The sequence below is a fragment of the Schistocerca piceifrons genome, chromosome X, assembly GCF_021461385.2.
Source record: "Schistocerca piceifrons isolate TAMUIC-IGC-003096 chromosome X, iqSchPice1.1, whole genome shotgun sequence".
Lineage (NCBI taxonomy): Eukaryota > Metazoa > Arthropoda > Insecta > Orthoptera > Acrididae > Schistocerca > Schistocerca piceifrons.
In genome coordinates, this window is record NC_060149.1 from 345489419 (window position 1) to 345508562 (window position 19144).

The following is a 19144-nucleotide window of genomic DNA, read 5'->3' on the forward strand; positions in this document are numbered from 1 at the left end:
CTTTACCAGTTCCCTCGCAGGTGCGACCATGTTCTCTGTCATTGACTGCAAACGGGCCTACCACCAGATACCCATGTCACCTGAAGACATCGAGAAGACAGCAATCACCACCCCAATTGCATTATTTCAGTTTCAATTAATTCCCTTCGGTCTGCAAAACGCAACCCAGACCTGGCAACGGTTCATCTAAGAAGTGCTACTTAATCTAAAATTCTGCTTTGCATATCTTGATGACATTCTTGTGTTCAGCTCCTCCATCGAGGACAACATTCGACATGTGCAAACTGTTATGAACACTCTCGCGGCAGCAGGCATTGAGACCAACTGGGACAAATTGCAGCTACATCAACCCGCTGTCACTTTTCTTGGTTTTCGGGTAATTGCCGACGGCATTTCACCACCCCCTGAGAAAGTAAACATACCCAGACCTTCGTCATTCAAAGAGCTCCGGAACTTTCTGGGGATGGTTAATTATTATCGCCAACACCTACCTTGGGCTGCGGAGATTCAGGCTCCACTGACAGACGCCTTGGCAGGCACAAAAACTTCTGGATCTCGGCCCGTTCCATGGACCCCTGCTATGACTGCCTCTTTCACTGCCCACAAGAATCTTCTTGCCGAGACCTGCTCTGTCGCGCATCCTCATCCCAATGCACAGTTTTTCATCACCACAGACATGAGCGATACTGCCATCAGTGCTATCCTTAGCCAGACAGTCGACGGCCAAACTTCGCCTCTGCAGTTCTTCTCACGAAAGCTCACCAATGCACAAGGGAAATATTCCGCATTTGACAGGGAGTTGCTCACGGTCTATGAAGCGATCAAGCATTTTAAGACTGACGTTTAGGGATGCCCTTTCAATGTTTTAACAGACCTCAAACCCCTGGTTGTGGCCATTACAAACCATCTAGCTGACCTGCCTCCTCGCCGCTTCAGACACATGGACTTCATATCTCAGTTCAACACCGATGTCAGACACATAAAGGGTGCTGACAATATAGTTGCCGATTTTCTTTCACGAATTGATTCTGTTCATTCACTGTTAGACCTCACTGAACTGCCTAATCTCCAACCAACCTCTTTTTTACACTTCGTCCGCACCACCTTCCCTGTAATTCTCGTGAGATCTGGTAAGACGACAGTACAGGCACGTTACGCCCCCTCATCCCAACCACGCTCTGTCGAGCTGTCTTCAATGCACAGCATAATTTAGCCCACCCCAGTGCTCATGTGTCTGCCCGCCTTGTAGCAGAGCGCTTTGTGTGGAGAAATGTCAACAAGGACTGCCAGCAATGGGCACGCTCCTGCGTCGTGTGCCAACACTGCAAAGTACGCAAGCACACTTCTCCCCCAAACCCCCCCCCCCCCCCCCCCGGCCCCCTTGGCGCCTTTTTGATCCCTCCTGGGCGTTTCCAGAATATTCATATTGACATCAGCAGCCCTCTCTCCTCCTCTAACGGCTTTCGTTACGTTCTCTCGTCTATCGACCGAACAACTCACTGGGTCGAGGCTGTCCCCCTCCCCAATATTACGGCAGAAACTGTTGCTTGAGCTTTTGTTGAGTCATGGGTATCACATTTCAGATGTCCAACTATCATCACGACTGACTAGGGCAGACAATTTGAGCTGGCCCTGTTCAATGAGATTTGTAACATTTGAGGCATCTGGCGCATCCATACGACAGCATATCACCCACAAAGTAACTGGCTAATTGAGTTCTGACACTCACTTTCAAGGCGGCTCTTCAATGCCAAGACTCTCTATGGACAGAGGCCCTTCCCCTTGTGCTACTCAGCATTGGTGCAATCTATAAGGAAGACCTCAATGGCACAATAACCAAGTTCGTATATGACCAGAACATTTTTCTCCCTGGTGAACTTGTGAGCCCTTCCGCTTCTCTCCCTCAGTCTGACTTACCTTCCTTCATGGACCACGTCAGATGCCACTTGACCAATCTCCATATCCCTCTGCCTGCCAGCCACTCCCACCCTAAGGTTCACGCCCCGAAATCTCTGGACAACTGCGAATACTTCATGCTCTGAGATGACACTGTCCGCGCTCCCGTCCAACCTCCATATACCGGCCCATACCGAGTTCTCCAGCGCTCAGCCAACACCTATGACATCCAGATAAAATATTCAGCTGTTACAGTCTCTGTTAACAGACTGAAGCCTGTTCATGTCGAGCCTGCTTCTACCCCCCTTAAAGGCCATGACCACGCCACTCACTGTTGTGGCTCACCATACTCTGACCACTCCCTCCACATTGGACTTACACACTCGGTCAAGTGACTTCCAGCTCCAATCGTTGAGCTCTTCTCTGACCTCGCCCTCTACTCCGGTCTCACGCAGTCCATCGAGTGATCACATGCTCCCCACGTCGAGCTTACCTACGATCATGCCCTCGCATCCGGGCCCTTCACCGGTCCCTTTGATCTTTCCCCCGTCGCTTGCCTCGACCTGTCGTGGTTTCTCACGCCCTCCCATCTTGAACACGTCCTCGTTCGAGATGTCTGTGCCTGTCCCACTGGACATAATCCACAATATCTCTATAATACTACGCGATGACACACTGTTCATTGTGTGTTTCCCTTCATCCGGTGCTCATGACACAAACTCCACCATTCCCTGCCACCTAGTGAAATGTGTTCCCCTCTTGCCCGACATCTTCCTGGACAAGCTTCGTGTGTTCACCATGCCCACCGGAGTCATCATCGCCATCGCTCCATTCCACTCGCAAACCGCCAGCCTACCTGTCGCCGCACAACCAGCATGCCCAGTACGACGCCCGGTGCACTTCAATGACTTCCAGGTTCAGTGGGTGAACCTTCCTTCATGACATCTACCGACACAGCTCCCCGACGACGCTGTCAAGCTGACTGTGGTGTGTCTCCCACAGACCACACCTGCCGACACCACAGTCATCGCCGTGGCCTCTCAAGAGTACTCCGTACTTGGGGGGGGGGGGGGGGGGGGGGGGGGTTGTGCGGTTGTGTGGCACCAGTGAGGTCGACACCAGCATCGATCTGAGTATCATCTTTGAACTAAACTAAGATTATCTTTGGGCAAAACTGCCATGTTAGTTCTTTGTAAGCCTTGCTTGTGTAAAGAGGTGAATAAATGAACTTCTGTTAATAAGGTGTTGTTTGATGTAACTGACCTGAACATCCACCTCAAAGTAATAGAATAGAATCAAAAATCTTCCCAGATGGACTAAAACTAGCCCAGGTAACACTTATCTTTAAAAAAGGTGAGAAATATAAAACTAGCCCAATATCAATACTTCCTGCTTTTTTCAAAATAGTTGAAAAAGTCGTACATAACATGATTATAAACTCTCTTAACGAGCACATTCTAACATTTGAAAGTCAAAATGGATTGTGAAATGTAAATTAAATAGAACAGCAGCTGCTCAATTAATTGAAGAGGTAATAAGTTTCATCAAGAACAAGAAACATGTTGCACGTCCTTGAGAAAGCTCTTGACTGTGTGAACATTACTATCCTATTAGATAAGCTATGGAACATTGGCATCAGAGGCACTACTCATGACCTAATAAACTTTTACATGAGTAACTGAAAGCAGTTTTTACAGCTTAAAACTGAAAGTGGTGTTTACAAATCCAAAATCAATATAAAATATAGAGTGCCCAGTGTCCTCTTCTGTTTTTGATTTCTGTAAATGACATAAAATATTGCAATGAAAGATCCAAAGTAGTTCTGTATACAATAATATGTACATCATGTGTGAAAAGGAATCATTTTATGAACTAGAGACCCACTGTAATAATCTGACAAATAAAATTGTTCAGTACTTTAATGAACGCCTAAGTGGCTTTCAAATTGGAATAATGTAAGCACAAGCAAAATAGTAATGTAAGCACAAACAAAACATGTCTAATGGGTTTCACAAAAGTAGTTTTAAAGATGAAATTAAACCATAAATGGGCAATGAAGTAGTAAAAAAAGGGGGGGGGGGGGGGAGGAGAAAAGATTTTGGTGCAAAATTCCTTAGTTTAACAATTCAAAGCAATCTAAAATTGGACAAACATGTTGACACACCAGCATATAAGATTGTAGGAATATATTTACAGTTAATACGATTAGCAAATTCTGCAAAGATACTATTGTCCTAAATACTTCATTTCCCTCTCAGCTGAATTACAGAATAGAAATCTGGGGAGCAACAACAAAATGAAATCTAAATAAGCTATTGCTACTTCGAAAAAGGGGTATAAGAATGATCTGTGGAGGAAGATATAAGGATTCATACTGTAGCTTGTTTAGCCCCATAAACTTCTTCAACAGTGAGCAATTTGGAAGTGAACTTTTCAGTACATTTGCCAAAACTACTGTGAAAGATACAGAAAATCTGATACTATCACTGAAAAGTAAAACATCAGCAGAATGGGATGGGATACCAACAAAAGTGTTTACAACAGTCTCTAAAATAATTGCAAAGCCACTATCTACAATAGTTATTTTTCAGACACACTAAAGTATGCAATAGTTAAGACACTGTTTAAAAATGGCACAAAGGAACACATGGGAAACTATCACCCAATTTCTCTTCTTCCATCAGTATCAAAAATATTGCTACTCTGCTCCTTGCTACTCTGTAAACTGGAAAAGTATGGAATTAGGGGCATGGTATTAGAATGGTTTAAGTCCTACCTAACCAACCAAAGACAAAGAGTGGTTTCATCATCAGAGAGAGGAACTTATACTTCAAAACAGAAAACCATTTCACATGGAGTACCACAAGGTTCTGTCTTAGGACCCATTCTGTTTCTGTTTTACATAAATGATCTACCACTTAATAGTGACTGTCACTCAGATGACACATCTGTAATCACTGAAAGTAACAGTACTGACCACATTCCCCAAACTGTATTAAATTCTTTAGAAAAATTATATAGCTGATTTGATTTAAACGGGTTAACGTTAAAAATGGAAAAGCCTTATTTAATGTAGTTTAAAACCAAAGAAGCACAATTAACTGATATGCAGGTCAGTCATAAAAACTGTGTGTGAAATTCCTTGGAATGCAACTGGATAAAAATCTATCATGGGGCACATATATACAGTACCTTGTGAATAAATTAAATAGCCAAGCAATTGTAATGAGGACATTGTACAGTGCTAACAGTATGGGCATAAGAAAACTAGTGTATCATAGCTACTTTGAATGAGTAATAAGGTATGGAATTGTACTTTGGGGTAACTCATACTATGTGTGTCGAATATTAAAACTTCAGAAAATCATCATTAGAAATATGCCAAATGTAGGGCAAAGAAAGCCATATCACCCACTCCTAAAAAATCTGAGTATATTAAGTGTTCCCTCACTAAACATCAATGAGCTGACTATCTGTGTACACAATAACCCTGATTTTTTTGCAGCAAATCATTTTCAACATGATTACAACATAAGAAATCAAAATAATTGTTATGCTGCCCAACACCATTTAAAACTTTATGCTCAAACTCCACATTATATGGGTACAAAAATTTACAACAAAGTGAAAGGAAGACAATTGCTTGGCACAAATTTAGAAACACTGAAAAAAATCTTATATGAGAAACTAGTGCAGAAATGTTACTATTCAGCAGAAGAATTTTAAAAGTTTGTTACTTTTGAAGAAAAATTATTAAATGCTTAATTAATTAATTATTTGATATGGCATATTATATTAATGACATTATAAAGAAAATTATAAACCAGTTTTTGTGTTTTGACGAGTCTTCTGTACATTAAGCCAATGACTTGAAATTGTATGTTATGAGACAATAAACTTCTATCTATTCTGTTCTGTTCAAAAACTGATGAACTAGCCATAGCAAACATGAACATTTTAAAAGCAATATTACTTGTTAAAAGACTGTAGTTCAACATTTGTTCCGATTTGCATCAGTACAGTACCAGTACCAAAGAAAAATTATGCATCAGCAGCCAAGGAACAGCATTCTGCTCAAAGGATCCACAACAAGCAGGTTTAAAATTAGCCAATACACTGCCCAATACAGTTATGATCCTTCCCACAATGAAGCTTAAATTTCAGCTGAAACAATTCCTGTTACAAAATCCCTTCTATACATTAGAAGAATATCACACTTACATGCAATTAACAATGTGCTTTGAAAAAATATGTAAATAATATTAAGTAAACCATTTTATCTGTAGTCTAATCATTTTGTTAATCAATGACATTTTCAGAAGAATTTATTATTGTGTTACGCATCAAGAATTGTAACCTGTCTTTGTACATTCAACATTTAATAAAGTATTATATTCTGTGATAATAATAAAATTATTATTATCACAGAATGCTGTTTGCAGAACTTTTGCTTCAAAATCACTTATTTCACAATTTTCAGTGTTGGTAATAAGTCTAGTAGGTACGTATATTTACTAGTTTCATATTACACAATACTGGTAACAATATTTCATTTAATTCTTGTTTTGGTTTTGATTCTTTCTCAATGTCTAGGTTGTAGTCTATATATTACAATACCTTTCATCTTAAACCTCAGTGATAACTTACTCAGTTCTTTTTCATGAATATTGGACTTGGAGATCTATATACACATAAAATTCTTAGTTCCTCATACACTATTCAAGTAATTTCATAGTCTTTTTCCATGCAATATTGGAAAATTTATGCATTTACTGTATTCAGTATATTATCGACTACAAATTGTCTTCCTGTACTTAGCAAAACTTCCACCATTATGTTTTGGTTTGCAGAAATAACTAAACAAATAATAGCCTTTTATTATTGAACTACAAAGTTCTGTTTCATTTAACTCATGCTCATTAAAGCATAATAAATCAGCTTTTGTTTCACTTAGGAGCACTGCAGCATTTTGTCTTTTGTTGTCTACATGTGAATGTTTTTGTGCAACACTTCAATGTTATTTTCAGTTTGATGACCACCGAATGTTGAAAATCAGTTTTAGTTAGTGACTGATATGTGACAAAATGTTATATTCATTATCTTTTTAACAAATTCACACTTCTGGGCCACACAAGTATGACTTGATATTAACTATTTTTCTGCTCTTCTGCATTTGAAAGGCATTAGTTGATCATAGATCAGAGAACATATTGTAATTGCCCTTGTTGACAAAAAATTCAGTTAATTTAAGAAATGGATTCTTTTGTAAAAGGCTACACATTTTATCTCATTTAAAATGTTCTTCAGACAGTGGTACCATTTCTTCTGTTGCAGTGAGTGAAGGTATGTGAGGATCTCATTACTGGTTTCTAAATGGAGGTTACTCTTTGATGCATGGAAACATGGCATAGATTGAACACTTGTAGCTCTGAAAATATGAGCTCAAGACTGTGCACACAAATTTCTTTTAGTATGTCCTATACATCATAGACTACAGGCATCACATTTTATTTGGTGTATTCTGTAATGCAATCACACTAATAATATAATACAAAATGTATGGTACCAGTGGGTATCAATATTTTTCATTTGGATTACAGTCAATAGTGTTATGAACTCTGATCTCTACATGAGATCACTGTTCTTGTTGATTGAGAGGGAGGCACAGACACTCATCGAGAATCTGTTGTGGAATGGACACTTTTGGCAGAAGGGTTACTGCAAATGGACTTGATATTGTCTTATAGCACTGCTGAAGGCAGAAGTATTATGTGTTCTAATGTAGAGTGTGGAAATACTGAAGAATATATCTATTTCAGAGTTCAGAAATTGCTTTTATTAGAATAACCATCAGAAGTTACCTGAATAATAATCCTTTGACCCTTCAATATTTCTTATTAGAAGGATGACAACTTGGGACCAGCAATATCCTCTACTGAAGACAATGAGAACAACAATGAACAAATGAGATAATTACTGGTTTAGAACTATAGATGTAGGACTCAATGCAAACTAATGACAAAATAATGGTAAATGTCTTGTTTCAACATAGGTTATTGAACAGGCAGTATTGAAGTATCCATTACACTTGGTGGCAACATCCAATTTAATTTCATTGTATGGATAAATATTAATTGTACCTACTTTTCAGGTAAGTTAAATGTGAAAGAAAACTAAAATTTATGATGACTGCAAAAGGCAATGAAATGGAAAGGAAAGGAAGAACAATCAAGATTTGTGCACAGTAGGACTGGAGAACAAACAGGACATAATGGACACAAAGCGACAGAAGTTAAGTGCATGATTCCTGCTTTTTCTATAAGTATCTTACTTAAGAGAAAAGAGCAACAGAAAACTTTTTTGTGTGTGAAGTAATGTTGCTAACATACTTTATTAGTCATACAGGGTGTTTATGAATTAGTTATACAAAAGTAACCTTTAACTCTGAAAAGGATAAATAAATTACAGAAATGTTTGATACAGCACTGAATGTGGTATATCTTCAAGTTTTATTGCTGCCTACCACTGCTAGTTCCCAATTTTCACACTAGTGACTTATTCCAGCTGTCATCATTGGGTGCAGAACATGCACAGTGTTATTTGTGGTTTAATCAATCCAAATCCACCACTACAGTTCAGGACTAAATATCACAAGTCACCAAATCAAATACAAACTGTTATTAATTGCTATAACCATTTCACTGAAACTGGCTATGTATCACATAGGACGTTGGGTCAGGGTAAGCCAGCAGTCTCTGATGCAGCAACTGAGCAAGTTCACCAGCCTTACAGTCATAGTCCAAGTACATCAAACAGCTGTGCCAGCTTAGAATTGAATATGCCTCGTGTTACAATGTTATTTTCCAGTAAGATGGTGCACCACCACATTATCATCATAAAGTTGTCATATCTCTGTAGGAATGTGCTGACCTGGATTCGACATGATGGAACAATATCCTGACCAGCATGATCACCTGATTTAACCTCAATAGACTTCTGTGTATAGGGTTACATTAAAGACAATGTATTTGCTCCTCCACTTCCAGGGAATGTTGATGAGTTGTAGCAATGGATAACACAAGCAGTTGCCACCATACATCAAGAGCTGGTTCATAGGATTTAGCACGACATTGATTACACAGGATGTTTGTCATGTTACAAAGGAGGCCAAATTGAATATTTGCAAATAAAACTTGAAGATATACTGCACTCAAATCTGTATCAAACATTTCTGTAAGTTATTTACCTTTTTCACAATTACAGGTTACTTCTTCATAACTATTTTATAAATACCCTGTATTTTCAAAGTGTCACTAAAGAAAGAGAAAAGTGGCTTCATTAAGGACTCTTTGAGGAAGATAATTCAGAGTTAGGACTTCAGAATCAGGGTTTGGAAGATTCAGTAGATTTAGGAAACAAACCATCACTGAGACAATTTATGTCAGAAATGAGTGCAGCTATAAAGATTTGAACACAAAATAGTAACACTCTATGTAAACCAGTGAATCTTTGAACAATCAAATTTCTGAAACAAACATACAAATTTCTGATAAAAGTGGCACTTTGAAAACCTAATTAGAAAACAAGACTACTGAAAGTTGTGACGCTGTTAAATTAAAGGCAGGAAGTCAGATTCAGGCTTTCAGAGATGAACTATGAAGACAAATTGAAACCACAAATTCAAAAATCACAGAATTAAGTGACAGAGTCACAAAGACAGAATCCAGCTTTCAAATTGTTTGTCAGAAAGTAACTGATCTGGAAATAAATTTGCAAGGTGCAATTTTAGAAGCAGAATGTAATTTTAATAATGTAGTTGTATCTGTTAACAAAACTTGTGAAAGAAAATTCCATAGTCTCAGAAAGACCATTTCAGAAAAAGATAAAGAACTTAAAAACAATGTGTCATTCATACATAATAATTTGCTTGGTTTTCAAAAACAGTCATGTCATTTGCAGGAATGTATGACACCAAAAACATTTTTAATACATGTTTTAATGGATTTTTCTAGTATGGTAGCCAAAAGTTTCCTGAAGATGGTGGTTTGCATCCTTCTGATTTCTTACAGCAGTGTAAAGACAATTTTTATTCCAACCATAACAGATAACCTTAAAACGAAATTTGTGAAACAAAATTCAAGCGGCGATGCATTACCTTGGGTAAATCATAGTTGTACACAGTATTTATTTTATCAACAGTTCAAAAAGAGTTTTGGGTAGTCAGAACAAGCTACAATTAAAAGCAAATTTCTCAACTGATCAAGTTACATAGGACACAAAGGGAGGATGAAAGAGTTTTGTAAGAATCAATTGCAGAAACATGTTCATTTAAATCAGGCTTTCAATAAACTGACAAAAACTGATGCTTTCAAGATAAGGTTACCAGCTGAACAATTCCTTAAACATGTAGAAAAGATGGACAGAGCATTTGAAAGAAATCATAGACAAAGTTTTGGTTCAAATCATTTCACACAAAACAATTATAATGGAAATTGGGGAAACAATGATTGTCACGGGAGGGGTTATGAACGATGATAATCATAGAAATCCAGAAGAAGGACCACCAAGAGATTTTGATAACAAAGGGAGACACTACGATAGGGAATATGAGTGAAGCAACAGAAACTAAGATTATAATGAACAGCCACCTAAACATTTCATTCAGGCTGCTAAAATTACTGAACAGTTAAACTAAAGGTTCTCAATGTGAGAGTGAAGGACAATGATTTCAATACATGGACCAATAAGGGAACATAAAGGCTACACAAAACAGTTGATTCAATAAAGAGGCAATTAAGCAAGAGTACCAACTTAACAAATGAAGAGTAGATCAAAAGTATTGAGGCAATTTGTAGCAAAAAAGGCTTAAAAAACAAAACACAAAAGAAACTAAAAATCTGAATTATGAGTTACAGGAAGGTGATTTAGAAAACTTTTACAATGTTCACCTGTGAAAAAATTTGAAAGAGACTAGTGATTATAGCTTAAATATTTGCGAGATATTTTCTGAATGAAGAGAAGTTGCAAAACATGAGAAGAGTGAGAAATGTATGGTAGATGACGATGCCACTAATGCTTGATGAGTTGTTGATGAGGGAGACTTATGGGTAACAAAAGTGAAAATGTGGATTATTTGGTTGGATTTAAGGATGTTTTGTTAAAGAAAGGAGGAAGAGGAGTTGATGATGCAAGTTGATAGAGGCAAGTATAAATGAAAATGAAGTTGCACATGAAGTGTCTGAATCTGTTACATGTGTAAATAACAATGATGCTCATGACTTAATCACTGAACATGTTCAAAACAAATCTACATACAAGATGCCTAACCTGGCTTTAATTCTAAATCTTAAAGTTAGTAATGAAAGTTTTCTGTGCACGTTTTGGGTAAATGTTGGGGAAGACTTATTTAGTGATACATTATCGAAGAAAGTTAGAAGCCTTGTGACAAAGAGTTTACCCTGATAGGATGGAAATAAATTGCAATCCAAATTATGAATCATGCAAAAAGAAGGCATATATGAGTTAAGGTTTAATTGCAGTTTTAGGGAACTTGTAATACTTCAGGAGAACAAATATTCTCAGTATGTCTTGTGTCAATGATGACTCTGATACAAGCATTAATCAGATGATGAAGGTAAATGATTTAATGATAAACAGGAGCATTCAGAATTGCAAAGATTGGAAGTCCTTTGCAGTTGAAAAGGACCTATTACATGAATAATTCAATACAAAGACAACGGATGAAATAGAGTATCCATATGTTCACATAAAAATAGGATATTGGAAAGGGAAAGCATAACTAGATTCAGGCAGCAGAATTTCTGGAACATCGGAAGCTTTAAGTGATGAAGTTAAAGAGAATAAGAATTATATTGAGATGCCAGTGATAGGAGTAAAGATTACAGGGGCTGTTGGTAGACACAGTAAGTTGGTGAGATACCACACTTTAATGATGTTTGAAACTCAAGGTGTAGAATTTGAACATGTTTACTCAATAATTTCAGAATTAAGTGAAGAATTTATTTTGGGGACTCGTTGGTTACTTAGAGTTTGTGTAGTTCTTGAAAAGAGAGAGGAAACAATATATGTGTCAGACAAAAAGGGAGTATAATACAAAAACAATTCATTGAGAAAGGAAAGGAAGATGATAGTGAAAACATAAATGTCATAAAAATCTGTCTTGGATTGAAAATTTAGTTAATTTTGAAAATGTGATGAACAGTTTGCAAAAAATATCAACAGGTTTTTCACCACAAGAAGTACTATTTGACACAAAACCAGCTAATGTCATTAATGAACACATTGAATTTCCAGAATGTAAACCTACTTCAACACAAGGAAAAAGAAGCTGTTGAAAAATAAAAGAAATGAAGAAACAAGGTGAACAAGAATGAAAAAACATGATTCTAAATTTAAAATATTACGATGTAAGACAAGAACTTAGTTAATACCCATGAGATATCCAAATTGTTAATGGCTGAGTTAAAAAAATTCTTTGATACCTATATAGTCCCATTTGAGGTATTGGCCAACCCACATCCAAACACCAATAGACTGATATATCCATAATCTTAGGAAGTTGTTTGGACTAAGGAACATTACTGAAATTAAAAAATATAGTCATAAAGCTTAATGAATGTCTAATTACATAAACTGAAACTGCAAATTTACTTGTTGATAAAAAGAAAAACTTTTCACTGAATATATTGTCCATGTGCTAGTAATAATTGATCTGTTGTTTAATGTTGACAAGAAATTTAATTGGTTTTTTATATTAATACATTGTATAATACTTCAGGAGAACAAACATTCTCAGTATGTCCTGTGTCATGGCAAGCAAAGGATTCCAGCTGTTGTATCACTTCATCACTTTAGTTTCTATGCTACATCCATTCTTATCCTATCCTGTCAGTCTTTTGGAAATATTGTCTTCTATCAATACTGTCATTCTTCCCTACTTAAATACACTAAATTACATTGATCTACCAAAAAAGATCATGATTTAATGCTGAAGTAATAATTACATGTAGTTAATATGATGTAGATGTGCATATCGTAAATTTTCAAAATGGTTCAAGGAACCTATACTCACAAACAAACAGTGACTTAACATTTCCTTTCAGTATCTAATACACCTTTATATGAACTGCCATTGTAGTTACTTACATGATGTTACAAGATTTACTTTCAATATTATCTTTGCAAGGTTATAAAAAAAATTTCCCAAGTTGCTTTGTGTTTCATTACTAATACTATCAATTTTTGGGATGTAAGATTTTGCTGTTTCATTCATGTTATTTCTGCCATGACACTTCATGAGACATGCTTGAAATATGGTTAATCTAAAGTACTACAACCCACTACAATACTATGGGAAAAATACACAAAAGTCTCGTACGTATATAGAAATAGTACACACATAACCACATAGACACTCAAATGATGCACACTCTGATGGCCACAGGAACTACACACACCACTGTGAGTTTCTTGGAGGTTCTGCAGTGTCTTGATCAGCTCTGGGTTAACACTGCTGTTAGCCATGTGAACACTGAGTTGAGAAGGCTGCTGCTGACTGAAATCTCATACAAGTGCTGTGCCTGTCGCTACAATTGAAAGATGGGGAAATGCTAGACATAGACTACACCTGAATAGGAGAGGGAAAGATAGGTTAGCTGAGCATCTTGCTGAAACATGTATGGGTGGCCACCATCACATAAAGCAAGATTTTGATGATTACTAGCATCAGAGGAGTACCTTTTTTAGGTTAGAATCAAGCACTCAGTATTACACTCAGTAAACAACAGTTTGGATTTTAGAAGAGTTGCTCAAATGAAAATTCCATTTACATGTCCTCAAATCAAATTTTATGCCCATCAAATAATGAAATAGCACCAGTTGGTATTTTCTGCCACCTACCAAAGGCATTTCATTGTCTGAATCACAATAGTCTGTAGATAAACTGAAGTTTCATTGAATGATGGTATAGTCAAGTAATGGATAATGTCATATCTAACCAAAAGAATGCCAAAAGTTGTACTTATTAATTCAACTAGTGTAGCCTTGGAACATTATTCTGACTAGGAAGAAATCATGTATGGAATTCCACAAGGGTCTGTCTTAGGTGCACTATTGTTATTGATATATGTAGACAAATTGCCATCTAATATACAACAAGCAGAATTTGTTATATTCCCAGATGACAGTAGTATTGTAACCAATCTAAGCACACATATAGCAACAGAAGAAATTGTAAACAATGTTCTTAACTGTATCACAGGGTAGTTTCCTGTGAGTGGTCATACTTTCAATTTCAAAATTACACAACACATTCAGTTCTGCACATCTAGAAGTGCTACCCCAATAATAAGTGTAACTCACATAGAAGAAATAATAAATTGAGTGGAAACTTCAAAATTTTTAGGTGTCTACATTGATGAGAATTTAAACTGTGAGAAGCATACATTAGAACACTTAAAACAATTTAATTCAGCCTCATGTGTACTTAGAACCATTACTGATCTTGGGGAGAAAGAAATCAGTAAGTTGACCTATTTTGCATATCTTCATTCAATAATGTCATATTGAATAATGTTGCTGGTAACTCATCTTTAAGAAAGAAAAATACGTGCTGTAAAAATAATATGTGGTGCATGATGCCATATTTACAAATTAATCTGAGAGGCAAATGTCAAATGTATAATTTCACATCATTGCAACTGATCACACATATGGTCCCTGACACATGAAACTAACTAATTAATTAATCTTTCAAAAATGTGGCTGAAATGAGGAGATTAGCAGAACACTGCAGAATTTATCTCATTTTATGTAGTCTATGGCACCTACCTTTATTGATGGACCTCCTGTGTTATTGGCATTGTAAAACTGATGAGTGTCATTAGCTAATATATCTAGCCAACCAACCCTGTTATTCATCAAGGTTCGCTCAGCATGTCCAATTGCATACCTGAAATTGAGACCAACAGATAAATTTGACATTATTCATTACAATTTAAGTAAAAACTGCACATACTTCATATTTGCTATACAGCAGACACTAGGAGAAGCAGTAAAATATACAGATAAGTTTGTATTTTAAGTTGGGTCACATAAAAATTACAAAAACAACTATCTTGTGCAAAAAAACATTAAAATGAAAAGCAACTATTTCAGGGCATGTTTAAACTATACATTCCACCCACCTCTCCTTCTGAAATTAGGAAGATAATGAACTCTTTCAAGAATAAAAGCTCACATGGAATTAATGGTATTTCATTGTTAAACCACTGCATAAAAAAGTGGATACGTCTGATGTTAACAACTACCACCCAATCACTCTTCTGACTGCCTTATCCAAAATTCTTGAAAAAGTAATGTATTGTAGAGTAGCTTCACACCTTTGTAAAAATAAAGTTTTAACAAAATATCAGTTTGGTTTCCAGAAGGGTTTTTCAATGGAAAATGCTATATATACTTTCACTAATGAAATATTAAATGCTCTGAGTAACCGGAAGTCACCCGTTGGCATTTATTGTGATCTATCAAAGGGTTTTGATTGTGTAAATCATGGAATACTTCTAGATAAGTACTGTGGTATGAATGGGACAGTGCTCAAACGGTTTAAATCATACCTAACTGGAAGAGTGCAGAAAGTTGAAATAAACAGTTCACATAACATGTAAAAATCTGGTGAGTTCTCAAACTGGGGAACAATCAAGAATGGGGTGCCGCAAGTTTCGGTCTTGGATCCTCTGCTGTTCTTAATATATATTAATGACTTTCCATTCTATATTCACGAAGATGCAAAGCTGGTACTTTTTGCCGATGAGACAAGTATAGCTATCACACCCGACAGACAAGAATTAACTAATGAAATTGTAAACGATGTTTTTCAGAAAATCATTAAGTGGTTCTCTGCAAACGGGCTCTCATTAAACTTTGAAAAAACACAGTATATACAGTTCCACACAGTAAATGGAATGACACCATTAATAAATATAGACTTTGATCAGAAATCGATAGCTAAGGCAGAATATTCAAAATTTCTAGGTGTATGCATTGATGAGTGGTTGAACTGGAAAAAACACACTGAGGATCTGCTGAAACGTTTGAGTTCAGCTACTTATGCTATTAGGGTGATTGCAAATTTTGGCGATATACATCTGAGTAAATTAGCTTACCACGCCTATTTTCATTCTCTGCTTTCGTATGGCATCATATTCTGGGGTAACTCATCATTGAGTAAAAGAGTGTTCATTGCACAAGAGTGTGTAATCAGAATAATTGCTGGAGCTCATGCAAGATCATCCTGCAGACACTTATTTAAAGAGCTAGAAATCTACACTGTAGCCTCACAATATATACATTCACTTATGAAATTTGTTATTAACAATCCAAACGAATTCAAAAGTAATAGCAGTGTACATGGCTACAACACTAGGAGAAAGGATGATCTTCACTTCTCAAGGTTAAATCTAACTTTGGCTCAGAAGGGGGTAAATTATGCTGCCACAAAAGTCTTTGGTCACTTACCTAATAGCATCAAAAGTCTGACAGATAGCCATATAGCATTTGAAAGGAAATTAAAAGAATTTCTTAATGGCAACTCCTTTTACTCGTTAGATGAATTTTTGGATATAGTAAGTGGGTAATTTCCCAACCCCCACCCCTTCAAAAAAAATTAAAAATTAAAAATATTGAGTGTCATGTAAAATTTTGTCTAATGTAATATCTTGTATAGACACCTTTTATTAACCTGACACTTTCCACATTATTACAAAGCGTCGTATTCATGATCTATGAAACAAGTACTAATCTAATGTAATCTGGAGAAATTCACTGTTCAAAATAAATGATCAAAGACCCATGTGAACATTATTATCATTTCACAATCTTCAGACACTTAATGGGCACTCATATTGAACATCTTATGGCTTTAGCATAATCATCAATTAATTCCACAATAGATCCATGGAGGTAGATACTACATGTGCTACACCTTTTGTGCTTAAGGTATATCATGACATGAGCTCTGTGTTGGCTATCATTGTTTTGTTGTAGGATAAAATAATGAACAAACTGATCTGCAGCATGAAAAACATCAACACATTGAATGACATATCTCTAGAGCAGTAAACTAACAGTTCCAAATGAAAAGATATGGAGATCTGGATGAGCATTTCAAAATGAGCAAACTCCATTAATTTTATATATGAGGAAATCATCAATGGTTTATATGTCCTTATAGTCAAAGACATGACAATATCTATATTTTGAACAGGAATGGCACTTGGAATGTTTTCCATTCTCACTCTTTGTTGGTATAACAGGATAATTCTAGTCTAGAATTAGTCAAAGGCATTTGACTTCATTGACTTCCTCCACACATTAATGGTTATGATTTTCTTAGCATTCTGATTATTTACATGTAAACTGCACAATGGATTTAAAAAATGTTCAGTCTGAATCCATTTAGCTTCAAGAGGTTTCCAGGATAGTGAGTGAAATTACATCAAAATCATATTTTTTCACTATACTTAATTAGAAGAAATGTGTCATCTGGAAATGGAAAGCACAGGGAATTTATATTTACAAGCAAATCATTCACATACAACAGAAACCTTGTGTTTTTGTACTCTGTTTAGAATCATTTATAGGATCTGAGGTAGCAATTATCCTATTTCATGCATTCGTTCAGCAGATATGATGTAAGCCATAACAATGCATTGCGCCGATTTCACATTTATTTTGTTTAGTAATGGGCTAGACAAGTTTTACAGAGTTAAAGAATCTTTCCAAATCACTGAAATTTAATGTACTGTCACTATCAGTACCCTAATAAAATATATTTCTGATGCTTTGCACAAATATATTTATGGTTGTGACAGTGTTACTTCCATCTTGAACTGCCAGCCATTTACATACAACTATATTATATTTTGAAATGAAATATTTAATTTGGATTGCATATAGATCTTTCCATACTTTCAGCATGATTAAAAGAATTGAAACATAGCTGTAATTTCTCATGTCTGTCATAACATCTCTCTCGAACAGGTGTTTTTCTTTTGCATATATTAACATACCAGGAATGCAGCCGTAAAAAAAAAAAAAATAATTGTAGTAACCAAGTGATACATGACACTGGTCCAAGTAACACAAATATGGTTTTATTCATGAACCTCAGAACAATAATGGAAAACAGACTCTCATGGGTCTCCACGTAATGACACACAGTACACTGATGTGGACTCAAAAGAGAATCAGTTAGCACTGCTGAGTGCATATATATATCTCTGTGAGTTGCTGGCAGATGGTACAGCAGAGACCTTGACACATGCACACAGCCTCCAGCATCCAGCCCAATCTAATACAGTTGGCAACTGATTCAAACAAGCACCCACAGTGATATATCTGTCAGTGCACTCACGGTCACATGCACTAGTTGCAGCATACAGCACACCTCTCCATCATGAAAAGTGGGTGCTTAGGTGATGGAGGAGATGCTGGTGGCCCGACAAAAGTCACATCCATCAGATCCAGAGCAGCACTAGCCAGTGCTGATGGGATCTGCCAGGCAGGCATCAGAGCATAGGGCCAGTATGCACGAGGACGTAGATATGAGCTTGGGGGGTGAGCCCCTGAGGCACCTGATGACAGCACTGGAGAGAAGGGTGCCATCGCCATCTCTGTGTCATAATCAGCAGGTACATCCCAGTCTGGAGGAGATGTGGCTGGACACACTGGTGACAATGCCTGATGCAATGATGGCAAGGGGGCTGGCAGAATTGGCCTAGCAGGCTGCACCAACAGGCCAGATGCTAGAGATGAATTGGCACTGGCACTGGCGCTGGGAAACAGGAACCCCATGGTGCTAGAGTGCAGCACAGGAAATAGACAGGCAGCCATTGGGAGGGTGTTGGGGGGAGGGGGGGGGGGGGGGATTGCCTCCACAGTAGGCAATGATGGGCTCGAGGCAGAAGGCAGCAGGGCAGGCTGCAGTGATGGGGGCCTCACCAGCAAACTGGTAGCTTCCAGTAGTGAGGAGGAGTGCAGTCAACAAAGTGGTGGGACAACAGCCCATCAGTTATATGGTTGTCACAAGGACAGTGTCCCCATCAGCGGAAAACAGTGGTCGGTAAACCCTTGCACCCGCACCAGTTATCCCAGTGCGAAGAGGTCAGATGAAGCCAACCACAACAGGTGCAATGCAGGCTGCAGAAGCTGGAGGAGTGTGTGTGGCTGT

At 37.1% G+C, this 19144-nt stretch overlaps 1 protein-coding gene across 1 annotated transcript in view; it reads right to left on the reverse strand.

Annotated features, from left to right (window-relative positions):
• The window catches only part of LOC124721780 (potassium voltage-gated channel subfamily H member 2), an 887059-nt gene that overhangs the window by 286537 nt on the left and 581378 nt on the right, over positions 1-19144 (reverse strand). The window contains exon 6 of the mRNA XM_047246894.1: positions 14746-14866. Coding sequence (XP_047102850.1) covers positions 14746-14866 — 121 coding nt within the window. The remainder of the gene's footprint in view (positions 1-14745; positions 14867-19144) is intronic.